Source organism: Fusarium pseudograminearum, chromosome 4, assembly GCF_000303195.2.
Source record: "Fusarium pseudograminearum CS3096 chromosome 4, whole genome shotgun sequence".
Lineage (NCBI taxonomy): Eukaryota > Fungi > Ascomycota > Sordariomycetes > Hypocreales > Nectriaceae > Fusarium > Fusarium pseudograminearum.
In genome coordinates, this window is record NC_031954.1 from 2,285,185 (window position 1) to 2,312,251 (window position 27,067).

The 27,067-nt window shown below is 49.6% G+C and overlaps 9 protein-coding genes across 9 annotated transcripts, besides 1 other annotated feature; 3 read left to right on the plus strand and 6 right to left on the minus strand.

The window, feature by feature from the left end:
• Positions 1-998: 998 nt before the first annotated feature.
• On the minus strand, positions 999-2,213 carry FPSE_02736 (uncharacterized protein; the record flags this gene model as incomplete). The annotated part of the gene is made up of 4 exons (XM_009255855.1): positions 999-1,126; positions 1,182-1,624; positions 1,680-1,884; positions 1,937-2,213. 4 exons carry the CDS (start codon positions 2,211-2,213, stop codon positions 999-1,001), a joined length of 1,053 nt encoding a protein of 350 aa, XP_009254130.1.
• Positions 2,214-6,143: 3,930 nt separating this feature from the next.
• On the plus strand, positions 6,144-6,633 carry FPSE_02735 (uncharacterized protein; the record flags this gene model as incomplete). Its single annotated transcript, XM_009255854.1, has 3 exons — positions 6,144-6,176; positions 6,219-6,251; positions 6,367-6,633. The coding sequence occupies 3 exons, from the start codon at positions 6,144-6,146 to the stop codon at positions 6,631-6,633; spliced, it is 333 nt and encodes a 110-aa protein (XP_009254129.1).
• Positions 6,634-8,941: 2,308 nt separating this feature from the next.
• Positions 8,942-9,212, minus strand: FPSE_02734 (uncharacterized protein; the record flags this gene model as incomplete). Its single annotated transcript, XM_009255853.1, has 2 exons — positions 8,942-9,119; positions 9,184-9,212. 2 exons carry the CDS (start codon positions 9,210-9,212, stop codon positions 8,942-8,944), a joined length of 207 nt encoding a protein of 68 aa, XP_009254128.1.
• Positions 9,213-12,231: 3,019 nt separating this feature from the next.
• FPSE_02733 (uncharacterized protein) lies at positions 12,232-15,983 on the minus strand (the record flags this gene model as incomplete). Its single annotated transcript, XM_009255852.1, has 2 exons — positions 12,232-12,467; positions 12,521-15,983. 2 exons carry the CDS (start codon positions 15,981-15,983, stop codon positions 12,232-12,234), a joined length of 3,699 nt encoding a protein of 1,232 aa, XP_009254127.1.
• Positions 15,984-17,387: 1,404 nt separating this feature from the next.
• Positions 17,388-17,413: a microsatellite.
• Positions 17,414-17,679: 266 nt separating this feature from the next.
• Positions 17,680-18,307, plus strand: FPSE_02732 (uncharacterized protein; the record flags this gene model as incomplete). Its single annotated transcript, XM_009255851.1, has 4 exons — positions 17,680-17,690; positions 17,803-17,836; positions 18,050-18,164; positions 18,198-18,307. The coding sequence occupies 4 exons, from the start codon at positions 17,680-17,682 to the stop codon at positions 18,305-18,307; spliced, it is 270 nt and encodes an 89-aa protein (XP_009254126.1).
• Positions 18,308-18,765: 458 nt separating this feature from the next.
• On the minus strand, positions 18,766-19,601 carry FPSE_02731 (uncharacterized protein; the record flags this gene model as incomplete). Its single annotated transcript, XM_009255850.1, has 2 exons — positions 18,766-19,176; positions 19,233-19,601. 2 exons carry the CDS (start codon positions 19,599-19,601, stop codon positions 18,766-18,768), a joined length of 780 nt encoding a protein of 259 aa, XP_009254125.1.
• A 604-nt stretch (positions 19,602-20,205) lies between these two features.
• Positions 20,206-21,379, minus strand: FPSE_02730 (uncharacterized protein; the record flags this gene model as incomplete). The annotated part of the gene is made up of 5 exons (XM_009255849.1): positions 20,206-20,288; positions 20,339-20,488; positions 20,540-20,962; positions 21,020-21,261; positions 21,318-21,379. The coding sequence occupies 5 exons, from the start codon at positions 21,377-21,379 to the stop codon at positions 20,206-20,208; spliced, it is 960 nt and encodes a 319-aa protein (XP_009254124.1).
• Positions 21,380-21,666: 287 nt separating this feature from the next.
• FPSE_02729 (uncharacterized protein) lies at positions 21,667-24,600 on the plus strand (the record flags this gene model as incomplete). The annotated part of the gene is made up of 2 exons (XM_009255848.1): positions 21,667-21,683; positions 21,735-24,600. The coding sequence occupies 2 exons, from the start codon at positions 21,667-21,669 to the stop codon at positions 24,598-24,600; spliced, it is 2,883 nt and encodes a 960-aa protein (XP_009254123.1).
• Positions 24,601-24,867: 267 nt separating this feature from the next.
• On the minus strand, positions 24,868-26,683 carry FPSE_02728 (uncharacterized protein; the record flags this gene model as incomplete). Its single annotated transcript, XM_009255847.1, has 2 exons — positions 24,868-25,680; positions 25,811-26,683. 2 exons carry the CDS (start codon positions 26,681-26,683, stop codon positions 24,868-24,870), a joined length of 1,686 nt encoding a protein of 561 aa, XP_009254122.1.
• Positions 26,684-27,067: the final 384 nt, after the last annotated feature.

Below are 27,067 nucleotides of genomic sequence, written 5' to 3' on the forward strand. Positions count from 1 at the left end.
TTTTTTTTTGCTTTCGCTGGCCACTACCAATATTGTAGGTAGTTCGAGTCATGGCACTTCCCAAAACAGTATCCTGCCATTCACTTGAGAAACATGGGATTGTGTCAATTGCCCATCATGCTGTGTGAAATAAGTTTCTCATTGAGTTTTCAGACACCAGTCAATTAGTAGTCAATCACTTCAAACATATTGTAACGTTGGAGAGAAAAATGTTGTGGTTCAATCTCAAGTTTAATTCTTGCGAGAGACTGCTTAACCTCTCTACCTCTTTGTATGGACCTTCTCGTCATCTTCGTTGTCGTACCTGGATCTAGTCAACACCCATGCCTGTTGCACCGCACCGTTCGGGCACTGGCGCATTATCAACAGACCTGTCGCGCATGATTCGAAACGGGTATATCGTGACCATAAATGTGAAACTAATAGTACAATCCTCCTCAGATCCATTCGTAATGCCTCTGGCACACTCTCATCTAACTCAGAGAGTACCCTCGCCGAGGTAATGTCAACATTGTCCTGAAATATGGACATAAGCGATCGCTTCGAAGTAGAACGCAAGGCAGCGCGTGCCTGAACATGCAGAATAATAGGACCACAAACGTAGTCAACTCCATAAACGCCGTGTGGAAGGGTATCGGTAGGTCGGTCCAGCACTCCGCCTATTCCCATCCCAAAAGACCCAATATCATAAAAACCTGAGATGGTGGGTTCGAAAGACCCAATGCACCGTAAGCGATAGACTCGAATCGTATACACCCCAGCTCCTCGCCTTTGCTCCAAATCCATGATTCCTCTTCCTTTTCTGGCCCATTTCTCTATGCCGCGCTAAGCCGTGTTGCAATAATGTTTGCAGGTGATAAAAACAGGGCGATTAAATGTAAATAATGTCGGTCGATTAGACTGTCGTCGTATCGCCTGGTCGTCGAGAGCCATTCTTCGACAATCTTAGCTCAAAAATTGAAATTGTTGAATCGCTCAACTTGCAAGTTGATGTCGTTTTAGTCCGAGTGGTGGTCCTCTGAGCCTGCCTCTGAGCGTGCATCCCCGCGGTGAACCTTTCGGTGTCGGCGGAGGTTGGAAACCACAGAGAAATGTCGACCACAGCCTTCAACCTCGCAGGCAAAAGCTATGAATTGTCAGTACATGGAATATCAGATCGGTTTCAAGGACATTGTACGTACGCTTCTCGCCAGTGTGGCTATACATGTGAGTTTGCAGCGAGCTAGGACGAGTGAATCGCTTGTCGCAAACCTTGCACTTGTGCTTCTTTTGAGTACTGGAAGACACCTTGGAGCTGAACTGCCCCATCATGGACTGTGGAGCAGGGGGGATCTGGGAGCTCATCAAGCCCTGTGGTCGAGGCAGAGTCCTTGAAGATACAGACTCAATGTCAGAGCCAGCGGTGGAGTAATCAGAGACAGAGTCGCCGTAGTACGAGCTGAAGTTGCCACTTGAAGAGATGGAAGAACTAGTAGAGTGGGTAGAAGGAAATCCGTAAGAATCAACAGAGGATCGATCACTTCGCGCCCCGTAGATAGGTCGGGGTGTCTCCTGGCTCATGGCCAGCATGCCGTGGCTAGCATCGAGAGCATCAGCAAAGCTCCTCCGTTCATCTTGGATGCTACTGCCCGTACAGTTAGTGATTGAGACTTAAAGCAGTTGGTTGCAATTTCACTCACTGTTGAGAAAACCGTCTCGCATGGTCGTCAGCAGGAGCCAGACCAAAAGGTGGTGGTCGCACAGGAGCTGGCGCATAACCAAGTGTGTCATAAGGGGCGGCTGATGTAGGCGCAAAGTGATGGTTGACGGGAGAAGCAGAAGTGGTGTAAGTGGGGTCTCCATAAGCGGCAGACGTTGTTTGCATGCGGTTGATGCTGAGTAGGTCTATCCTTGTGTGAGCTTCAAAATCAAACATATGCCAGTATTGGCAACTTACCTGCAGAAGTGTTAGGCACAGGCATGGCGCTTCCGTAAGAAGTCATTGATGAAGTGCTGCTAGTGCTGGCGCGGCTGTGAGGTGGCTTGCCGGCCATCATGTTTGGGTTGAGGGCTGGCTGGCTACCAACAAAGAGGCTGCTTCCCGCAGGAGGAGGCTGTGGTGGTGAGGATGAAGACCAAGGGTTGGAGAAGGCAGGCGGCTGTGCAGGTGCTGAATAGTCGAAATTCAACGAGGGCCCGAACCGCTGCTGGGTAGTGTCGAGTGTCATGGTCATATTGGTATATGGTAATGGTGTTGGTGATGATCTGAAGAGAAGTTGATGTGCAATATAAACATAGATCGGTTGGCGGTTATGTGGGAAAAAAGGTTTGTTGATCAGATGCGGGATCCCAACTAGAATAAAAGCCAAGTTCGGTGACACAGATCAAAGACAGAAGATCCCTTCACGACTGGAGATGATATGGGGAGTTGAGTCGGGGCCAAGGTGGGATCAGCGAAGTCTTAAGTGTCTGGGTGCGAATTGACGTGCGTCAATCTGCCTCTGGAAACGGGCTGGGCTGCGGGAGAAGAGTGGAGTTCCCCCGTCTCTCTGAAGGAAAAAAGGTGTGACGACTCTGGTCTAGGTGATCGGCAGGCCGACGTCTTTTCGCAATGGCTGAGGCGACAGGGTTGGTACGATGAGGTAGGGTCGTAGGACCAAGCAGCCAAATAGCAAACCAGGGGTGCTGTGGGCTGCATAAGATGATGGAGACAGTCTCTCAATCCACAACTCGACTTGACAGACAGCCCACGGCATCCAGATAGTAGCGTCCGCGGTGCCCAGCGCTGAAGAGATCAGCGACTTTATGGATAGATTCTAGTCAAGAAACCTTGAAAAGGCCCCTCATCGCGAGTGTAAGGAAAGAAAGACATGCGTGATAGCGTCACCGTGGTCCATGATGGGCTGTGAATGTAGATTTTGAAGCTCAAATGGTCATCATGTTTTGGAAGCCCGAATAACACCAGGCCGGCAGTGATCCTCCAGTCTCTACTAAAAAGTACATAACACTTGACAACGCCAACACGTTCTCTGAAAGGGGGTGCGATGATGGCAGACAGGTAGAATTATGGGGTACGCACTGGCCATGACAGGCAGGCCAGGACGTGTAGGGAGAGGGGTGGTTGTATTCTGAGCTGAAGGCAGAGCAGAGAACAGAGTTGGAGGTGGGTAAGGCTACGGACGGCAGTTTGCAAAGGGACCCCCGCTATTCAAGGGCTGCCTAGTCCACGAACGAACGCCACTGATGTGGAGGGTCTGAGATGAAAGACAAGGTAGGAGAGTACGTCCTGGACTGGGAATTGAGGTGGACAGCAGACAGGGCGGGATTATGCAGGGTCTGGTCAAGTCAAAAGGAAGCGTGCCTGTAGATGACTTGTTGCGACGCGGGCGGCGGGTGGGAATCGAGGGGTCCTTCAAGCCACTCAACGGCAGCACATCGAGGGATGCTAGGCTTGTTTAGTGCTGTGGGAATTGATTGCAACGAGCTTCTCTCTGAGTGGACTCTTGCAGTGGGTGTTGTCGAGTCGTGCGCTTGGTCATGGGGGGACAGGCAGGGATCATAGGTCAACAAGCAATGCCAAGGGTGAGAAGAGGAGTTCAGAGACGTACCAGATACCTCGACCAAAGCTAAAAGTCGCCAGGCTCATCGGGAGGCGTCGGCCACAAGGCGCCCCTGTCGCGGATGGGTGTCTACCCATGAGAGCCCTGACGTAAGGTACGTCAGGAAGCATCACCACTAAGTGTGGGTGGAACTCAGAAACGAGACAAGAAACGCTGGGAACGCAAGACGGTGAAGGAATTGAAACAGCCTTTAGAGACGACGCTAAAGGGGGGACCAGGCCAACAGAGGCATACATGCCATCGCATTGCATTGCCCATCGATATTGACATTGCCTATGCCATGAGGGAGAGTGGAGGGTGATAAAGGAATATTGACATCAGACGTCCAGGATAGCCTGGGACAGCATGGCAGCCGACAGACGTTGTGTCCCATCTTGAAAGGTGATATGGGCGCTTTCGCGAGGGGAATAGCACAAAACCTACTAATACCTGACAAGACCGTTCAAGGTCAGAACAAACCTCAGGACCCTGGGAACCTTTTGGCGTCGCCGTCATCATGCTCCAGAGAAGAGGTGGGACAGCGTCACTGTCATTAGAGCAAGGCACGCAGAGTCACCCTGTGCCCCCAAAATGGTGTTGCAGTGATGCCATAACTGCGCGCATTTGCGAGTCGGCGTTGTTGCCCAACTATGAAGTTTAAAGAAGAAAAAAATTGTCCCCCTACATTCCCACCTGCCAAGTTCAGTTGCGTAGAGCGGTCCTTAGAGCCCTCATAGGACACTGCAGAGTATTGCACATATATGCCCGATGCCCGCCTCTGCTCTTGGTGTAGTATCCGATGAGGGCGGATAATTGTTAACTGTGCCTAGACGACTAGTCCAGGGTTGAAACCCTTGCCTGCCGCCGGTTTCGCTGCAAAGATCCAACACCCAGCAGCAGGTTGAGAAGATGGTGCAGAGGTGCCGTATCGGTCACTTTGGCATGTAGGTTGATGTCAGCAGTTTGATTTCTTGTGTCCTTCTGACTTGCCAATGGCAGTTCAATTTTGATGGTTGAGATTGGTACAGTACTGTAAATTTTGGTATGTTTAGCCACGCCCCGTGCTTGGACTGCCCCATCATGAACGGACCCTCTGCTGGTTCGCTGCAGCCTCCACATGGGGGAACGGCTTCTGAGATAGAAGCAAAGAATGTCTTATCGCAACATGAAGCACGGTTGCTGTGACATGTATTAGAGTTGTAGGGGGAAGAGGTTTGTGTGCGTGTGCGTGTGTTTGTTAGATCCATTGTTGAGAGCGACTTCCTGTTGATTCAGTGCAACTGAGTCGTTGTGATGAACCTATGCACTGTGCCCTTGTTCGTTCTTTCCCCTGTTTTGGCAGGCAGGAAGAACCCCTCCGATACTGCAACCAATAGACACTGTGTGGGGATAGATCTTTCCACAAGATCTCTGCTTACCTGGTAGACACTACTAGACACAGACAACAGTTTTTTTCTCTTCCCTTTGCTGTCTTCTTCACCTCATAGTATTGGCCATCGCCAAACTATTTATTACTCGCTCGCATGGTGTCTTCTGCTATTCTACATGTACACGTTTTTCTACGTCCTCTCTCCCTCCAGCGGCCCTCATTCATTCTTGCACTGCTAAGGCACCAAAGCAAAAGTGCATACGCTAGACCCGCCCGTTCGCTGTAGCAATGATGGGAGTGGCGCCCGACTGGCATGGGTTCTTGGAAGCACAGCCAGTCGTCAACAAAGACAACCCTCCCTTTCTGGCGACCCGCTCCGGAAATAACACCTCACTGTCTGGGACCGTGAATCTGATATGACCAAGCATGGGAAATGCAAAAGGCCAGGACGCAGTCGGATCAGCCGTCGCAGACCGCTACGAACTAATTATTTGTGATTTCCTCTTGGCTGCAGGTACTGGCTGGCCAATGACACTACCAATAACACTTGACACTGGTCACTTGGCCTAGTCGTTTTGCTCTCACGGTCTGATACTGTGCTAGTGTGCTATAGGTATACCTTTCTGAGCGACTTGGTGTGCGTTCAACAATGATAATAGCAGTTGAGCTGACACCCACGTTGAAAAGCAAAAAGAAACTCCAACACTATTCAACGCCACTCAGAGCCGCCGGATTTAAGGGGAAGTTTTAACCAATTCCACACATGCGACTACGGATACGGTTCGCCTGATACCTGCCGAGCCAGTGACTATCCGCCAAAATCAAATGCGGCGTCAATTGAGTTCGCTGTTGTAGAATCATATCACTAAGAAGCGCAATCGAGAGTGGTTTATCAGAGAGGCGTGCTCCCCTTCAGGTACCTTGATGGCTGTTGTTTTGATCGTAGCAGCCTGTCAATACCTCACGCGGATTCCGGCCGAGCCTCCTACAGGCCACTAAGAAGACAGCCCCGGCCTGATTTTCCTAGAGATTCGAGCTAGGCTTGTCAGCTATTCCCGATTGAAAAAGGGTAGACCGAATGGGGATGCTTGAAACATATTTTACACAAGGGACCCTAGTAATGTTTTGATTGTGGTTATCTCCCAGATCTTGCGATCATCATTACTCTCCGGCATTGAAGCTGCACGTTGTGAGCGATGCCGACGCTATTGCAGACAAGCGTCAAGCTCGTATGTCGATCCGGCTTTTAGACATACCAACTGGCTTTTTAGTATGCGTTACAAGAGGTCGCCTTCGCTCCCTCTGTACGTTGCTAGAAGCACCAACATTGACAGACCGTAAAACCAAATTGCTTCACGTATCAAAAACAAAGGTCTCTGCACAGGTATCAAATTACACTTGTTGCTCACCACTAACTAGTTCGTCCTGATACCCGAGATTGACGACCTGTCGATCATCATGGGGCTATCAACCGATACAGACGTCCCACGTATGATCACACTCAATTGGGTCATAGTTTCACAAGGTTGCACATCCCGATACTTTCTAGAAGCTGAGATTGTTCGTACAGGCAAGCAACTCCTTGCTTGGGTTACAGAGATCGGAATGTCCGAACTGCTACTCTGTACTGTTCGTGCCTTCCATCACTTGTTGCTCCTCAAGATTGGAAAGGGTCAGAAAAATTGAGCGATGTGGGTACGTTGTTCCAATAAAGACACGATAAAACCACTCAGGGACGGCCTTGTCGCAGGGGCATGTCTCAGACTCTACCAGCATTCCCCAACCCGCCTGAAATGTCCCGGTGAGTGCAACATAGACGGCGCGCCTGTCAATATCTTCTTTTCCAAGTTCGACTTCCTATCTAATGAAGTGCTTCTCACCAAGCCTCATCTCGTCTTCAAGATTAACAAGTGGATTCTCTTGAGATTACAGCGAAAGAAGAGCCGGTGGCGCTGGTCTGAAAGGTTACAATGTTTCCAGAGTGCTTATTTCCCCGGACTCAGTTGGAACCCCTTTCAGCACAGATACAACTTCACTCGTTCTGACGTAAACAGCCCGACCGTGCAAGCACCAGTGGTCAGCATACGTGCCTGTACGATAATGGGATCCCGCGCTAGGGCTTGATCATGGTTTGCTGTATCGCATCTTACGACTTTAATATCGAAATCCGCAGTATTTCAATATTACCCCTACGGTTCTAATACAATAACAAATTAGTTATTATAGCCAACATGTTGGATTGAGGGCATGCAACGAGAATCAAGCCAGTATTGACACACCATTTGAAACGGAACAGCACTAGCACATACCAAACATTGGCAACCTTGAATAACTTCGCGACTTTTGATCACCCCAGATTGTCATACGTAGATCTTGCTCTGTTGGTCTTGACAAACCCACGGCAATGGTTGAGGAACTGATGTTCAATCCACGCGACACGTGTTGAGGGCACCGGTGCGACGGTGATCTTCAGAACCAATGTTCCATGAACCGATCTGCTGGGTACAAATTACAACACTGTGCAATACTATAGTAAACTGGATCTCATGAGTTACCTGACTGAGGAACGATGCCCATCTTCCCCAGTATTTGGGGACCATTTGATGCGCCGCCAAGGCCAACTCCTGGTGGCAATCAGTACAATCTTTTGAGGAGATAGCTACAAGGGATCAATTCCGCAACTCCCGCCCTGTCACCACGAGTTGAGTAGTACAACTGGTCCCATGCAACTCAGGAGGAGCCCTGTGATGCCAGTGGGTTGAGGTTGAGTGCACTATACGCCTGGCTGGCACAGAGCAGAGCCCCTCTGTGTCTGTGCAGGCTCATCAGTCGTCTCGGCCGGTGCGTCCGGAGTAACTCAGTGACAAGACAGGCAATTGGACAATGGATTCACAAAACAGTGTCTGCACCGACTAGACAGACATGGCGGCGGGGCGAACGGTAGCCAGTGCATTTGGCGTGCAATTAGCAGCTCGGGAGACAGCAAAGCCGGCGCCACGGAAGGAAAAAAGCATAGCACAGGCACGAGTCAAAACAGGAGCCGGGCCAGGCATGTCGTGGAGACAATGATCGTTTTTGGCATCCCGATAGCGGGTCATGAAAAAGACAAGACAGGTCCCTGAAGAACAGAGACCCGGTTGGGTTCTTCGCGGATCTCAAAAGCCAGGGCTCAATTTAACCACTGCGGTTCAGCTGACGCGGCAATTCTAAACCACCACTCAATTAGAAGAGATATCAAGAGTGGCTCCTATTTCCACAAAGCAGCTGGGCGAGGGGAAGAAGTCCCTGGCGACCGTGCGCATTCTCACGCCCGCTGTCCTCTCTATCTGAGAAACAGAAAGGGTGCTCAACTACGGAGTATGCATGCTATGTACCAAGACCAAGACCACCCGGCTCCAGTACTGTGTAATTGTCGAACATGAACCTTGACTCCAAGGCGGGGCCATGGTAGAGGGGTTCCCAAGTACTCGGTATGAAAATTCGTAACGCTGACGGTGGATTTGATCATGGTCAAAGCAGAACGACACTGAGATCACGCATTGTATCACTTGTCTCATCGGGGTTTGGATGTGTACATACTGCATCCGTACCAGCAGTATCCGTACTCTGTACATACGTACCAAGACAATGCCCCTGGTAGCCTCACGGTCTAGCTCGTCTAGTATGAACGGCTCCATTCAGACGATGCAAATACAGACTTGCAGTGCATTTAGACTGCAACTGCAGACGCAACGTTGTTTTCTTTAGCGGCTCAGCAACTCAAACGTAACCCAAATGGGCAAGCACTTGGCGCCACCGGAGCAGGGTCACCAAGAAACGAAGGAGAAGCAAAAATAAGGGACCCTCAGCTGTTGTAGTCAGTGACATGAAAGGCATGCATGGGCAAGGCTGGCTAGCTGGCTAGCTGGGCCAAACTCTTGAGGCCATCACGTATTGTACACGACATTGGACAGGCTGATCCGTACGAGGGGAGACTCTCAAGAGTCCCCAGTCATCAGTCCAGTCCCAACAAGGTTTTGCCAGGCCTGGTGCCAGGATGGGAGATTCCTGTTGCTACTGGGGTCTGAAGGATCTTTTGCTGTGCCAAGCTCCATTCAATTTGCCTTAGCTCGTTCTTGAGCACACGGTCGCGGTACTTGACCAACCCCTGCGCGCCTCCCGCCTTGTCTTGTCTGCCTCAAACAAGTCAGTCACTTCCCTGAGAGGCAGAGGCAGAAGCAGAAGCGCGCTACCGACTCAGTGCCGGGGTTCCACTGCTCCCCCATTGTTTACCCCGGTACATGTTGACAGTCTAAAATGCAGTCTAAGGGGACCAGTCATTTTTTCCTGTTGAATCATTTGCATTGGTCTTTGATAACACGGACCGCACTTGAGGCTTGAGTCGCACCTTTCACCAAGGCGCAATCCGAGCTAGTGCTACGGCCTTGTCATGTTGTGTTGCTCTAGCATCCTTCTCTTGACTCTTGCAAACTTCCTCAGGGGTGCTTGCTCTGCCGTCCTCTTGGAAGAGCGCTCAGATTATGGCGTTCTTGTGACAGACGAGGCGCCAGTCCACCCGCGATGTCGCCGAGACATGCAAACGGAACGCTCCCTCTGGCTCTGGCCCCGGCTCTTGAGCTTTCCTGGAACGCCATGTTCTCGGTCAAATCAATACGCATACAGAGTATTAAGCCAGCACAGGGCATATGAGTGGCCAGCGATTGCCAGCTTTGCTGTACAACTACCGTGTGATAGTGGTAGAGGTAGAGAAACATACAGTACTCACCATCTTAAGTGCTGTTAACTTGTATCCGTACCCCACACCTCTCTGTGTTCCAAAGGCAATCAATGACCCTGCAACTCACGCGTCTATTTGCCCTTGCCATTGTCTATGCCCATCGACGATGTGGCATTAAATACAACCGGCTGGCTTATGTGATAGACGCCGGCACCAAGACTTCCCTGGGCTGGGGTACCTTATACCGCCTTGTGTTCATATCTTTGTCTTCCGAGATCTCACCCAAGAAATCAGCTTTTGCCGTTACTGGTATCCATTGAGCGCTATCTGTGATGCAATGGCGGCGCCGGTAAGGGCCTCTCCCGTGATTCTGTTGGTTTACTGGACTGCATCCGTCCTTGCAGCTTCCGGTCGGCGCTTGAAAACGAAGAGGGGAGGAAAGGAGAAAACTTTGCGTCATGGAGCATAATGGGTTTGGCTTGTTGATGACCCTTGGAATCCTGCTTTACAGGGAACCGACCTCTTCCTTCACCCTTCCAGTCGACGTTCGTTGACAGTGACAGACCAGCAAAAGAGGGCTGCGGCGGGGTGATAAGGTATGCCTGCAGCGTCATCGATCTGCCATGCTTTGCTAGCCTAGGGACCAAACCAATACCTGCAAACAGGACAGCGCAAGGCTATTCTTTGTGGCAGTTTTCTATTCTCTTACGCGATAATCGGAAGCATAGAACCGCATATGTGATGCAATTGTTTACACAATAGTAATCAATCAGCGACGTCGCGATGATTGCCCAAAACAATAGAGAACACAGCGACCAGCAAAACGACGATGCAATATTGTGCAGTATCGCAACAACCCTGATCTGATCCACTCAGCAAGTAGACATAAAGTTTTCTTGGCATTCATCACACAGTTTCCAGGGCGTGCTGCTCAGTTGTGACAGTGGATAGTATTATCAAGGGAAGGCTCTTTGTTGAGCATGTTATAGCAGCCCAGCCTTTTGACCACCAAAGCTCCAGTCTCATATGCCAGTAGAGATACATAGAAAAAGACAGCTGTTTGATATCGTGTGACGTAAATGCCATTGCAATTGGGTCGCCTCCTTATCCGTTGTCTCTTGGTTTTGAGACAGTCTTATGACAGTGGAAACTGTTTCGATCATGGCCCGATGGATGGATTGTTGTAGGGTAAGCTGGGCGAATTGATTGATGTCACGTTCACGGTGATGGCAACTAACCTGTGACGTTACGATACGACCCACGGATATCGTGTCAAGTTTCCAATGTGTTTACATACGAGGAAGAGCCTTGCATCCGAGGACATTCCGAAACAAGCGTCCATTATTCAGAGTTCAGCTGATGCCAACTTCTGGTCATGGAAGTCAGCATCGAAGTTTACCAGTTGAAACGTGCTTGAGCAAGGGCAACCTCGTAGCCACTGTCAACCGTGCATTAGGCCTGCCCGACGATATCCAACTGCCGAATGTCTAGTGAGTCCACTCTGCCTTCTTTTTCCCTCCGGAGGGTGTGTTCTCCGTCCAAGGCCGTAGACGAGAAACTACAGACTAATACAAGTTTGTTACCCCATTCTCACGACATCAGTATCCCAATCGGAGGGGGTTCGGACTCTCGATACCCGCAAAGTCAAGGCCCAACTCGAATATGGGCTGATAAAAAACAAGTGTCGAGGACTCAGATGCTATGGTAGCATCGCGCGTCTATCCAGTCCCACCAAAGGAGCGTTGCTAACAGCATAAGGGTCTACCTGGCGGACTTGGTGAAAGGGTCACGAAGTAATAAGGGTCCTTGCACGATGTCACATATCAACGAATGTATGAGAAACAATCACCACTCAGATTAAACCACCAGTAGGTGAACGGATTATCTTGTCAGTTCGGTCGGTGCTAGATAGCCTTTTCTAACTACAACCCTATCGACTGAATCACCACAACCAGAGCCGCTCATATGATCATTACAACCCCTCCAAATGACTCAGATTCTTCCTCCCAATCCCTTCATGGAAACGAACTATCAAGGAGGATCGTTGGCACAAGGCCCCGAGTCCTCAGAAGTCTTCAAGGCGCAGACCGCTTTGACTAAGGTAATGTACAGCGAGAGGAGACAACGAAAAACATGTCTCCACAAACATAGGCATCTATGCACAGACGGTGAAGAAAAGAAAAGAAAAGGCAGGTAGACATTAACCGATGTTGGGTCATGACCTCATGAAGTGAAAAAAGAGAAATGGGAGTGAAATAAGTAATGAGGTATGGGGGAAGCTGGCGTCGGAAGATTGGGGATGCCCTATGTAGGATCCAGCCGAAGTAGGGGTATAGTGTCAAAGCTGAAGCCATTGAACAATGCATCCTCGGCCCATAAAGCCAGAGTCCATATGCTCAAACAAGGATCTCAGTGTGTGATCCCCCTTTCCGAAAATAGCAGGGGACCTCTATGATCCGAAAATAATCCCGTACACCTTTCCAAAACGCCAAAGGTATCAAACCAGATATGCATGTAGCTTGCTAAAAACGACGACATCTTAAAAGACTAGGTATCTTTTTCTTTCTCTAGACGCGAGGTGGTGCACCGCCTCGACCGTGGCCAAGAGACTCGAGTAGTTCATGAGGCGGGATGTGTCGCATTCCGCTGCCTCGGTCGTACATGGAAGTAGGCGCAGGGACGTAGCCCTCGCGCTTCTTGCGGATACGGTCGAGAATGATACCACAGAGGACAAGAAGAAGCATCAGGCCAAGTGCGATGGCAAGGCCGATAAGAACAACGAAGCCCAAAGCCATGTGCTTCTCTGAACATGATATTAGTATCCGTCATACATATACAACACAGGAGGAAACTTACCTTCTTTGAAGAAATTGTCCCTTTGAGAAAAGATACTGGCAATGGTACCTGGACCATCGCCCGCCTTTATCGTCATTGCATACGGTTGATATGCTGTGCCGTTGAAGAGAACTGCCGAAGCGACTCCAAAGTCAGGAATGTCGATGGAGCCTGTTAACATCAACACCTGATCTTTATCCAGCAGGTCGGCATCTCCGTGATCTTCTGTGACGGAAAACACCTGCAGGCCACGGATGATAGTGTCCGATGACAAGGAGGGCTTAACAGTATGCCATTTTTCGCCATCGTACTTCATGACAAAGACAGAGTCATCCTTACTAGAAGTACCAGCCACCCAAAGCTGTTGATAATCGCTGGATCCAGGAGAGATAACTGAAATAGGACCGGGAATGTCTTCAGAACCGGGAAAGTTGGACCAAGATTCCGCATTGGCATCCCAACTTGAGAGATAACGCTGGCTCGAGCCATTGCCACGGAGATCACCACCGACAACAAGTTGGTTCTTGCTCATCCACAACAAGCTGAAGACGGTTCCCTCGAGTTGACTGCCTGGGCGGTTCCACTGACCAGAGTTCACGTTGTAGGTGCAAAGACCAGGACAGTCCAAAGCACCAGCAGTCTCGAACGAGCCGCCGACATAGATATCGCCAGAATCACCGGGACGAACGGCAATAGCTGCAACGGTACCATTGGCACCCGAAACAGAAGCAGGCTGCGAGTTGAATGATTTCGATTCAAGATTGTATGAGACAAGACCGCGAACATCAGTCCCGTCAATGGTGCCACTGATATCGCCGCCCGCAAACAAGATTCCGTCGCGAACAGCAAGAGCGACGAAAGTGGAACTGTTGGAAATATCAGATCCGAGTCCAGTCACGGCATCGTCCTCGAGAAGGGCGATGTTCTGGATTTTCTCGCCCTTTGTCGACTCAGTAGTGAAATGACCTGCGAGGACTGTGATGTTGTAGTCGTTATCATCATAGAAAATGCCGGTTACCACGCCAGTGGTGTTCTTGTCGAACGAAGTTACATCCCGACGACTTAACGAAGAAGACTTAGAGTCAGACGTGGAAGTGCGAATCTTGAGAGGAAATTGACCGAGACCCTCGTCTGAGAGTGTGGCAGCGCCGCCTGCGCCGAGCTGGGCGGACGAAAGAGCACCGGCGTATAGAGATCCTCCGTCCATAGGAATGTCAAGAACAGCAGCCGTGAGTGAGCCACCAAAAGCAGGGTAGTTGCTGTCGAGATTCTGTAACCAGTTGCCCTTGGAAGCCACCCAGATGGCGAAGCCGTCCACTGAAATGGAATCATAGTCATCGAAAGCGTTGCACGAAGAGAAGCTGCCAGTGAAGGCAATCACTAATTCAGGCGTATCCGCGGTGATGTTGACCATCAATGGCACAGCGTATTTCACGGGACCGTCTACGCCAGCTCCCAGTGGGCTCCATTTATCCTCCTCGGTGTCGTACACGGCAACGTTGTCCAGGCCTGTGACAGGGCCATTGTCGGTATTGGAGAAGTCTCCTCCAACATAGAGCTGGGTGTCGTTGAGGTACATGGCAAAAACTTCACCATTGAGGCCACCACCAGGCTCCTTGACATCGTCATTTTCGATAATAGCGAGGATGTTGTCGTGATCCTTTGAGGTGAAGTTGCCGCCAACGTAAGTGGTGTTGCTATCAGTAACAAGAACAGATACACCGGAGCTTCTGTCGAAGCTGGCACCGAGTTTGTTGATTGGTGAGCTTGTAAGGCTCGACGTGTTGACAACGGCTTGTTCAGGGTCGAAGTCGAAAAGACCATTGAGACCACCAGTAGAATTGGTAAGAGTGAATTCGACCCTCTGGGCAACAATGGTCAAGGGGTCAATTTCTTGACCACCAACCGGGCGAAGGGTTACAGAAGGTTTGAAAGATGCAGAACTCTTCTCAATATATCCGAAATAAATCTGGTCGTATTTGTCGAAGTAGTTCGTTTGGAATAGTTGTGAAGTAAAGTTGGTATCCTTGCCATCGTCGCCTGACATAATGCCTGTGATGTTAACACGACCTCTTGAGTCGCAGGTATCGTCGGCTCGACAACCTGGGGTGTAAATGTTCACAGAATAATTGCCAGATTCCATGATATTGGGGTAGAACGTGACGGAGACAGATTTGGGATCGTAATCGCCATCAAGCTCAGCAACCAGGTACTCAGAACTGCTCTCCAAAGATGGAGAAACCTTCCAGGGCCCAGTGTGAGTAGCCGAGGAAGGGTTCTTGACCCCGCCGCATTTCGGCTCGTTGAAGTCAGAGATAGCGTAAGCATATATGTCGCTCTGATATAACTCGATAGCCTCCAACCCACCGCCGTTGCCGTACCATTCAGAAACAGCAAGGCGGAATCGATTCATGCCAACACGGTTCACGAACGTGAAATCTTGGTATTCATCGTTGTCAAGAAGAGGGCACTCGCTAGTGCAGGTAACGTTATTACCGCTCTCTGGGTCGACATACGTTAGGTTCATAATTCCGTCGATAGGGTAAGCGACGAAGCGAAAGGTCTTGGTGCCGCGGCCATCTTGGCGGGTGTTTTTGAGTCTGAGTTTGGTGGGCTCGAAGCCGAAAGAGAAAGCGGCTTCCCAATAGCCAGGCGTACTGTCTTGCAACAACCAAGGGCTTGATGAAGATCCAGGACAGACAATATCTTGGGGGTCAGTTCCTGAAGAACCATTGTCATCGGTGATGTTTGCCGTCGAGAGATTGATGACTTGGCTGATGGATTCGTTTGGGGCGCTCGAGTTACCTAAACCTGTAAAAGTGCCACCAAAGATAATGTGCCCGTTAGAAGCTTTCGTGATAGCCTTCACAGGACCGTTGAAGCCAGCAAACGGCAGGTTTGTCCATCCGTCTGTGCCGACCCATGCGATCGCGTTGGTGGAGTTGGCGCCCTTAAAATTACCACCCACGTACACCGTGTCTCGTTCCTGGTCGCAATACACAGCGTTGACCTCGCCTTCGATTCCGTCCAGGGGTGTGATTTTAGTCGTGTTGGGGTTGAATAGTGCGACTGCCTTCGATTGTGTGCCGTCCAAGCTCGTGAAATTACCGCCTATTACCACTCCCTGCATTTCTCCGTTACTGAGTTGGAATGAGCACATGGCTCGTATCGAGGCGTCGCTGGATAATATTGAGGTGAAGGCACCGTTGGGCAGTTGAGCTAGAAGTGACTCGCTGCCATTAGAGTTACGGGGGCTCTCATTCTGCCCCTCATATTCGTAAAGTGAAATTCCATCGAAATCTCCGACTATGCCGATCCTGCCTAAATTTGAGAAGTCCAAATTCGGTGATGGTACTGAGTTGAAGGTGATGGCTTGTGTAAAAGGCGCCAGGGCTGCTAAAGCCACAAGGCTGGAACCTAGAACGGGACCTAGGCCATGGCGTTGGCGCGCCGATGGGCCACGCCGTTGAAGAGATAATCGCATAACTGTGAGTTTTCGCTTGCTGTCGATGTAATCGATGTCGCTAACGTGTGTCGCAGCGCAGGAAAGCCAGATCTGATGAGTGTCGTCGAGAATGATTCAGGTCGCGCGTGCATCTCAGGATCGACTATGGGACATATCAAGGGCGAACAATCGCGTTTCTTAACGGTTGAGGCGGGAGCGAAGTGGATTGAGGCGTATTAGAGAAAACCTGCTAGATGTAAACGCAGGAAAAGATCGTGGAGTTGGATTCGAATAATTCGTGAGATTTGTCGCTGTGAAAATCGCTTGTTAAAAAAATCATCGAACGTGCGCAATTGAAATTGGAAATCGTGGTTTGTAGGATGCAAGTTGAGCGGCAAGCGGTGCTACCGTAGCATGTATGTGGGAAATTGCTAGCGATGGCGATGTCCGTTCTCTAGGCGTGCATTGGATTTTCCAGCGTCTGGCCACTAGCCCGACTTGGTTAGACCCCTTATCTTACTGTAATGCGGTACCTGAGCATGGATGTAGGATGGCGACGAATAATCAAGCAGCAACCGAAATAACAGCGTCGCAATGAGAAGGGTGGAAGAAACAAACAGAGTGCGTTGATGGATTTCAGTTGTGCAAACGCAACAATAAAAAAAAAACCTCTTCTGTAGCCGTCAAGAAATAAGGAGAAAATAAGCGTACCGTGGTTTCAAGATGTACGACGGAGGTACGTAGTGCAGTAACGGAAGTCGTGCAACGGCGCCACCTTAATCAATCCAACACCCAATAAGCTTGAGAGTTGCAGCCCAGAGTTTGATTATCGGCGAGCTTCGTCCTCGTATCAAGCAATCTCGTTGGCGACAACAATCTTTCTAATAGATCAACATGCGATTATTTGCTGGGTGATGATCTTTCTTTCGTGTTCTGCCGCGTTTAAAGTGCGGGGTGGGTTGCTCGTCTCCGAGGCACGCGTCTGGGTAACTTATTCGATTAAAGATTGAGGGACAGATGTCGTGTCTCCAGGTCGACAACCGCTGGAATGCAGTCAGGCTGTATAGGATGGCTGGGAGGTCCGGGTCGCTGCAGATTGACGAAAGGGCGGTAGAACCGAGATAAGAAAAGAACGCGGTATTAATGAGTGCGAATACCGAGTATCAACCAGTTGAGGCTGAGCGGAAGTTGGTATTCAAGTGTTGTCGAGTTGACGTGGGCGGTGTAAATTATGTATAGCACACTGGTAGTGCTGACGGGAAACAAACAGTAGAGAAAAAGAAGAAGAAAAAAAGACGAGAAGAGACGAGTATAACGAGTGACAGTTTGCAATAATGCAAAGGTTAGGATCCTCCTCTCTCACGACAGCTCTAAGAATTATCACGGAGAATGAGGTGAGAATTAGGAGAGACCGGGAGGGAAGAGTTGTTTCCTGCCGATGCTTTGGCTTGGCTTGGCTTGACTTGACTGGGGGCTCCAGGGGGAGAGTGGAGCTTCCTTCTGCAGTCCACTGTGACTCTATGAGCTTGCTGGGAAACAGCTACAGAAGCAATTGCCAACTCGACTGCATAAAATCCACAAAGCCCATACAATTACACTGCTTAGATGCTTTAATTTATGCGATCATTGTAGTATATAACTTCCATTCAAGAATTGTCGAGTACGATATCTCTCATGATATGTATCACTGCTATTCTTTTTACTTACCTGTCTGACTGCTAGTCCCTTCATACCCATGTCCAAGTCGTGCGTGGCTTGGAAGCCACCAAGGCTAAAGTTTTAGGCGATCAGCTCAGACAATAAAACTCGGCAGCGCAAGCTCATTTTTGGTGCTGCCACCTGCCTAAACATTTTTTAGACTATGCTGCGCTAAAAACTCAGGAGGTTGGGGGGTAAGGCAGGGGTTTTTAGTTGTAGCATCACAGCCTGTTGTGCGTTGTTACTCTTTGTCTCTGAATAATAGGGTTTTGGTGGTTTGTATTTTGCATTGATAACCGAATGGCAACCAGGTTCAGCTGGAATTATGGAATGTTTGCCTCTGGTGCTTACAGAGTAATATGCCAATAAATGAAAATTTGATTGTTTTGTACTATGTAGGTAGGTAGACCTTGCATGATTGGGCTCACAGGGGCCAGAGGCACATGGATATGCTTGCATGCTACCAACATACACATACGAGGCATAACTCACTGCAGCAACGACATCATGCCGGTAGCGAATGTAAGTCTATCTACTCGGATCTACTCTGTATAGATCACGGCTTCGAGAACATCTCTTACAACAAAACCATCCGTCTTCGTCCCTGCCTGTGGCCGCGTTGGCTCGCGTTTTACATCATCAACACAAAACTCAAGGTCTTCTGAAACCACTATGGATCGTGTTAGCAAATCCCTTCTAGCATTTTGCAACGTAACCGCCTCTGGCACTGAACGTATATACCCATGTCCATGCCCACCAACGTGTCAGACATTAATTGACTCAGATCAATCCCGTCATAATTGATGCATCCATGGTTGACGCAAGGGCAGCTGAGCTCCATCTCCGAGACAATCGAGGCCTATCAAGCAGTCTGTGTACGTATTTATTGATAGGACTCAAACTAAGCCTCAATCTTGGTATGATAAACTTATAATGCCTAAAATAGATCACAATGCGGAATGCTATAATAGGCTCCATGATGTACTGTACCTTGATATCAGTACAATAGCAGCCTTGGTCTTTAAAATTCTCGATCCGTTCTCGATTCATGCTGGGATATCTCTCTAATGCAACCCTATCCATGTCGTTGTTTTACCATAGTCCTCAACCATATTCGGTATCTTCAAGTGCCGGTTTTGTCAGTTCCAGCCCACCTTGTCTTGTAAGCTCTTGGGCTCTCGAAATCTTTGGCCTTGCCAGACCACATTCCCTTTCGATTCTGCTTAGCTTTAGCTTCAGCCTCTTCGTACATTTTCTGTCTTCCCCCAAACTCCGCCCCTTGCTTAGCTTCGTACGTCGTCGCTATACCAGCCTTGATCATCTCAAGACCTACGTCCCTTCGAAACAGCCACCGTCGCGTGTACACTGTCGCAACAATTCGGTCGTACTGGTCCTTCCTCCAGACGTATGCTCTAACGTTGCGTTTGAGAAGGTACTTTCTTAGCCATGCGAGGGCCTCAGCTGAATGAGGTTGTGCTGGCTTCCCGAAGTGGGCGCATTCCGGAGCGTCGACACCAGCGATGCGGATCGGGATCTTTGATTCAGCCTTGTTAGTATGGGGGCATGGGCAATCTGCGACAGTTCACATACCGTCCGGTCTTTTAGGTCCTTGCGAGCTTCGGGAATTTTCCTTAGCCAGCCCCATCCCAAATAACGACCACCCGGAGTGTGGAACAGATGGAAGTTGTCTCCATCACCGACGCTGGTAACCCGACCATAGATGCTTCTGTTTCGGAAGAAGTTGGGGCGCACATATGCTGCCCCTGGTATCCGACGAACATAGTTTGCGTACAGTTGAAGAGCTGCCATGCCTGCCAGTGGAAACAGTACCATGGGCGCCCATGCCTGTGCTGCATCGAAAGGATCTGATCTGAGGCGGGCTATTGTATTTGTCCACGAGACGGAGCGCCGCTTGGCCTCTTCCTTGTTGGAGTCATTTGATCCGAATGGCCATACCATTTTTCTTTCTACGACAAAATGCCGGTATTTCTGATGTTGTAACAAAGAAAAGTGGCACGTAGCTATGTGTTGGCACGATATTTCAACCTAGAAGACCCTTGAAGTTCGAAACGCCCACCGCTAATTGGGTAGTGCTTGCTTCTCCAAGGTGAGTATAATCAGGTACCTGCACGTCAACAACAGAATTGTATCAGTGAAAGATTTGTAGAGGTGTTTGAAGCAGATTTAAGTCGCAAGCTAGATGACTCTCAGGTTTTAACCTCAAGACTTGGGGTTTGCAGTCTCCTCAACGTGAAATGCTTACATAGGTAGGTACATAAGACTAGTGTGAGCTGCTGTGAGACTTTCAACGTTTGGTTGAGATCAACCACGTGCCAAGATGATCGATCCCATGATGGTTTTTAGCTCATAATTGTTCCTATTTACTAAGTATTCGGTTGTTGGTCTCATATGTTCAACTCGGGTTATCAAATCATAGTTTTATAGTGTCATTCGCTCAACTATCATCTGCCCGCGCCTAACCGCCTTATCTAACGGTCCAACATTGTTGAGCCAAATCGGCCATTGTATAAAGTTAGGTGCACAGGAACTGTTGCACCAAAATCTAGTTTCCTTGCACCTTGAAAGTTCTGCCGCTGGCAGTCTTTCTCTCCTTCTCTTCGTTCTCGGGCCTGGCACGGCGCAGCACTGGGCACTGTTAGATCTGCGATTGCACTGATTCAATGGATGATATTTACCTTGGAGGAAGTCGGCAGTTCGCTTTCGCATACGAGAGTGGATATAAGCTTTTGAGGCCTTAATATGGTAATGGAAGTAATCACGGAAAGTCTGAATATGAGAAATAACATCGGTCATGCGCTGAGGAGTCAGATGTCTGGGGAAGAGAACTATAATCCAATTAGTTGATGCCTCTAATCGCGACGGCTTCTTGCGCTTACCGAAAGTCACGTAGCCAATATCTCCAGATCCAGTGTTCTGGATTCCTGGGACACCCTGCAGTTCAAGGGGAGCATCGTTTCTGAACAACACTTGGGGAGCGTTCTGAATGGCTCTCCTTCGAGCATCGACAAACTCCTGAATAAACACCTTTCCAAATACACGGTCGGTCTCTTCACGGAAGACAGTGCTGAAGATGACGGTAACTCGGTCGTGGCTGGCTTTGACGTAGATGGCCTCCTCCTCTCGGTAGTGGATCGCCTTAACCTCACCTCCCTCTCGGATTCCTTGGGGAGCGTCTTCGGAAGTGAACTTGGAAGCCTCCTCCTTCAGTGCATAGTGCTCCTTGTAGGCTTGCTCGAATGGGGCGGCCATGGCATTGCGTTTCAGGAGAGCGAACTTGAGAGCCAGCTCGTTACGTTCTTCTAATCAATGGTCAGCACTAGACTTTGAGTAATCAAGAATATCATAGGGAGCTGTACCCTTCGACTCGGGGAGGTTCTCCAGGTCAACCAGAACAGAGAAGTCGTAGCCGGGCTCGACAGCTGTCACATAGTCGCCGTACTCCCGCTGGAGGACCTCTTCAGCTCCGTACTTGACGAGATCGGGGAAGCATCGTATTTGGATAGAAAGGAGGACCTGAGTCTTGGTCTCGGGGGTTGAGATATGGAAGGTAACGCCGTCGAAGTCGCTGACCGTCTGGTCAATGGAAGCGGGAGGGGCTCTGACGTACGATCTATTAGCTCTCATTTCGAGACATTCGGACATGCGCAATCTTACCCAGAAAACCTCTCAGTCAGGACTGACTGAATCAGCACGTTTTGATAATCCAGAAGAAGCATCTTGTTGATTGAGTTGTATGCGCTCCCCTTTACTCTCGTCGTTAATGGAGCTTAGGTAGTACGGCACAGTAGGTGACGCCTGGTAGTGGGGCTTACGTGGTGAGTCTCGAGCTCCCAGCCATCACACGTGACGATGAGCTTCACAGTGGAGCAGGTGGGTGCAGTCTTATCGATAAGAAAATTTCCCACCTCGTACCTTTCCGCGCTGCATGGAAAGAAAGATTCTGGGATCTTTTTGTTAGAGACAAATTTGAAGAAAGGCCAATTCTGGTCGCAACCCTGCAAAAATGGTCAAGTCATACTTGTAAGTTGGCAAATACAAGTAGGCGACTCAATCTAACTTGTTCTCAAACAGAAAATACGAGCATGGCAAGTCCTTCGGTGTTGTCGCCTCGTCGACTTCGAACCTGGTATGGTCGTCCAAAGACCGAACGGGAACCGGCGCAGGACAGGCGATCGTCGCCGCGAACGAGGAGGTTCTCTGCTGGGATATTAAAAAGGGCGAGCTGATCAGCCGCTGGAGAGATGAGCGATGCACGGTGCCTGTGACTGCGATCGCGCAAAGCAAAGCCGACAAGGATGTATTCGCTGTCGGATACGAGGACGGCAGCATTCGACTTTGGGACAGCAAGATTTCCTCCGTTATACTCAACTTCAATGGACACAAGTCGGCAATCACAAAACTTGTATTCGATAAGTCCGGCGTCAGACTTGCCAGTGGATCTCGGGATACGGACATCATCATGTGGGACCTTGTTGCAGAAGTTGGTCAATTCAAGCTGCGAGGACACAAGGACCAAATCACCGGCCTTCAGTTTGTTGAGCCGGAGGCCCAGGTGCAGGACGAGGACGGCTCGCGTGCCATGGTTATCGATGGCGAAGGAACACACGAAGGCTTCCTCTTGACGACTGGCAAAGACTCGCTCATCAAACTCTGGGATCTCTCGTCAAGACACTGCATAGAGACTCACATTTCGCAAACCAACGGCGAATGCTGGGCTCTTGGTCTTTCTCCAGACTACAGCGGATGTGTCACAGCTGGAAACGATGGCGAAATCAAAGTTTGGTCATTGGATGCCGATGGTCTTGCGCTCAGCACCCGCCAGGTGGACACACCCGCCGCAGCCCAATATCTCCAGGACAAAGGAACACTTCACAGGCAAAGCAAGGACAGGGCAACCGAGGTTGTATTTCACCCCAAGAAAGATTACTTTGCTGTTCACGGTTCAGAAAAGGCGGTCGACGTGTGGCGACTACGATCCGAGGCCGAGATAAAAAAGGCTCTAGCACGTAAGCGAAGAAGACGTCGCGAGAAGGCCAAGGACGGCAAGGCCGCCGAGGAGGAAACCAACGGCGAAGAGCCCGAGGACGTCTCAAAGGCCGATGTCAGTGATGTGTTTGTTCAGCACGTCATTGTGCGAACAGGAGGAAAGGTTCGCTCTGTTGACTGGGCTGTACCCAGCGGACAGAAAGATCTTCAATTGCTAGTAGGAACCACAAACAACTTGCTCGAGTACTACAGCGTCTCACGCAAAGACAAGAGCGACAAGTCAAAGAAGGAAGACGCTCCCGAATACACAAGGGCTCTGTCCGTCGAGCTGCCCGGTCACCGAACGGACATTCGGGCCCTTTCGCTAAGCTCGGATGACAAGATGCTGGCGTCTGCTTCCAACGGCAACTTGAAAATTTGGAACGTGAAAACCACTGCTTGCATTCGAACATTCGAGTGTGGATACGCGCTTTGTTGTGCTTTCCTTCCTGGAGACAAAGTCGTGGTTGTTGGCACCAAGAGCGGCGAGTTGCAGCTCTTCGACGTCGCTTCAGCGGCTCTCCTTGACAGTGTCGATGCTCACGAGAAAGCCATTTGGTCGCTGAGCGTCCACCCCAACGGTCAGTCTGTTGTTTCTGGCAGCGCTGACCAGACAGCCAAGTTCTGGGACTTCAAGATTGTGCAGGAGGAGGTTCTGGGTACAAGGAGAACAACACCAAAGCTCAAGTTGGTGCAATCAAGGACATTGAAGGTTTCTCATGATATTCTCAGCCTCAAGTTCTCACCGGATGCCAAGCTTCTGGCTGTTGCCCTATTCGATAGCACAGTCAAGGTCTTCTTTGTCGATTCCCTCAAGCTTTACCTCAACCTCTACGGTCATAAGCTCCCAGTGCTGAGTATGGACATATCATACGATAGCAAGATGATTGTCACAAGTTCGGCCGACAAGAACATCAGAATATGGGGTCTTGATTTTGGTGATTGTCATAAAGCCCTGTATGGCCACAAGGACAGTATTCTGCAGGTCGCCTTTGTGCCACATAACAACGACGGCAATGGCCACCACTTCTTCAGTAGCAGTAAGGATCGCACGATCCGATACTGGGATGGCGATAAGTTTGAGCAAATCCAAAGGATGGATGGGCACCACGGAGAAGTATGGGCAATTGCTGTTTCCCACAGCGGCAACCTTTTGGTTAGTGCCGGCCACGACAAGAGTATTCGGATTTGGGATGAGACTGATGAACAAATCTTCCTCGAGGAAGAGCGTGAGAAGGAGATGGAGGAGCTGTATGAGAGTACCCTTACCACGTCTCTGGAACGTGATGCGGACGCCCAGGACGAGAACAACGAGGTCGGCGCGGCGAGCAAGCAGACTTCAGAAACTCTCATGGCTGGTGAACGAATAGCCGAAGCGCTGGAGATGGGCATGGCTGACTTGAACCTCCTTAAGGAGTACGAGGAAGCCAAACTCACAAACCCACATGCTCAACCCCCCCAGCGCAATATGGTATTCCTTGCTCTTGGCAACATCACTGCTGAAGCCTACGTCCTCTCCGTCCTACAGAAAATCAAGGCCTCAGCACTACACGATGCCCTCCTGGTCCTACCCTTCTCATCCGTCCCCGTCCTCTTCACTTTCCTCAACATATTTGCCATGCGGTCCATGAACATGCCTCTGACATGCCGTATTCTGTTCTTCATGCTCAAGACACATCACAAGCAAATTGTTGCTAGCCGTAGCATGAAGGTCATGCTCGACGGCATCCGCATTAACCTCCGCGCTTCGCTCAAGCGCCAGAAGGACGAGATGGGAGTCAACATTGCTGCCCTCAAGGTTGTCGGTATGCAGATTCGCGACAAGAGCATCAAGGACTACGTGGATGAGAACTGGGAGGAGGAGAACGACGCAAGGAGTGCCAAGAAGAGGACGTTTGTTGACGTTGCTTAATGTAGATGGTTTGAGATTTCGTGTAGGAGAAGGGCAAAAAGCTTAGATTTTGAGGTACTATATCCCCGTTGTTACCGGTTTTCCATAACACTAAAATTCAAAAGAAACGTTTTACTATACAGAAGGAAACGAAGGACACTTGTTCACCCGTGGGTATTCATGCCACTTGTCACTTGTTGACCTAACATATTCCATATTCTCACTAACTAGGAGATGACCCGTCTCTCGTATTCGACATTGAGCAACTTCGGTCTCCTCAGCCCTTCATTAATACGCATTCATAGGCCAGTCCCTGTACACTGCACCAAGAGTACCCCTGGGCATACCCTCCTCGTCTTCGATGACCTTGTTCAGCTTTTTCAGTAAAGCGATGCCTTTTGGATCAATGAATGATGCAATGGTCTTCTCTATGCCTGTTGAAAAACGGTGTAGCCCAGGTGGGAGCTCTGCGTGACGTAATGAAAATGACAAAAACTCGGTCCCGTCGCCTGGGTTCATGCCTATTGTTTCGAGATTGGCGTTGCAGAACGGGCATGCCTGTTTCTTGCCAGTGGTCACTCCTTTGAAGCATCGCGTGTGGATGAACTTGACGCAGCAAGGAAGTTGAACGATGGCGAGGTGCTCAGGAACCAATTTATCCCCTGACGTGTCGAAAGGGTCGCTGCAGATGACACAGTCTCGCACTTCGTCGGTGTCAAGGAGGGTTGAGCCAGGAGTCCTGAACCTTTGGGCGACTGCCTCTGCGACCCTTTGCTTGTTGACGATATTCCGGAAAGATATGTTGCGGTTACGCCTCATCGTGTTGAGAAGCTCATCTTGTTGATCCATACACGTCTGTCTGTAGTTCCACTTGTTTCTTCTGATAATATTTCCAGTTGTGAGTTGGTCACACATAGCGGTCATTTTGGCGAAGTCTTCGTAGCCGGGAAAATTGCAGAAGAAGTGCTGGACACTAGGATCCGTTTCGTCAAGTCCCGGTGCAAGCATAGTTAGTATGCATGACATGAGCCCGTCTGCGAAGCTCATTGTAATGCCAGGATCGGCGGCAGCATATTTTTCCCTGTTATATCTAAGGCCAGACTGTATCTTTTATTATAAGACTTTACTGGCCAGCCTGAAGTTACATTGATCGCGTTAGATAATAAGTGTTAGGTATGTGGGTTAGTGGTGACTCATGTGAAATAAGACAAATAGCTTCGCGCTGCCTCACCCTCTCTTGCCATTCCTCCAAGTCGTCATAGCGAGCAGTCCATTCGGTCTCAAGGTCCGGATTGTGGTCGAGGAGGCAGAGGGACATGACCTGCTGGCCAACGCGTTCTACCATCCGATCATGTTTTTCCGATGATTCCTCGTCCAAGTTGATTGCCAACTGATTGGGAATTTGTACAAAATTTCGGGTTTTATAATTGTCCAAATGTTTGTCTTTTTGAATGAATTCGAACCATCCATAGGCTCTCTTGTCTCTCACACGCATAGCTTCCTGATTACGGGCCGCACGAGAAAGGTTGTGAGCTCCAGGGTCAGCGGTGCAAGCACAGTCTTCCAGGCACTCTTCGGGGAAGTTGTTTCGATCGGGATGCTGCCGTCTAATATGGTATGGGTTTTCAGTACAGTTCAAACCGTGGACGTAGTTCATGGCAGACAGTTCGTCGAGGGGTTCCAAATCAAGCTCATGCATGAAGAAAGCGCGCGTGTGGTTTAATGTTTCCGACAAATAACCAGCGTAGATTAATTCCAGATTATCAACATCTTTGTCGGCGTCTGGCTCTTCGATATGTGTTTGAAAAGGACGGGCGGACATGGCAGAAGCGTGGTCTCGTGTGCAGTCAGGGCAAGGGATACTGTAAAGCTCAGTCCGAGTCTCAAGAGGGAGCACGTCACAGCCGACAGCATAACTTCGGGCGCAACGAATCCAGTATTCCTTCTTGTGGCGTATGTAATAGTATGTTTGATGTCCCAGTCGCAAGTAACTCAGCTCCTCTGGCGATATTCGATCATCAGGCCTCCACCGAGCCCATTCTTGAAGAGGGTTTGCGGGTTGTGGTCTTTGCGGAATGGGAGGCAGATCATCTGGATCTGCCATTTGAACGGGGCAACAGAACCAACGAATGAATTTTCTGCACGTGTTGGAATATGAACGAGTTTCAGTTGGATAGTTGGATAGTTGGGTGGGTGTATTGAAAGATGAGGATCACTGTGTTGTCAGTGATAGCGGCTATTGTTGTTCTTATACACATAACAAAATAGGAAGGAGTTGAATTCGTGTTCATATTGATGTATTGACTTATTCCAGGACAATGAATCGGCATCTTTGTGTCCTTTGACGTGTGTTAGTGAGCGCCAGGGTAAACTTTCTTTGACTCGAGACTCGACCACACTCGATAGCAAGGGGCACGGGAACATCTCGAATGAACCTAGACAAACAAAGTCTCTATGTATGTGTGTGTGCGTGTGTTCATAAATAGCA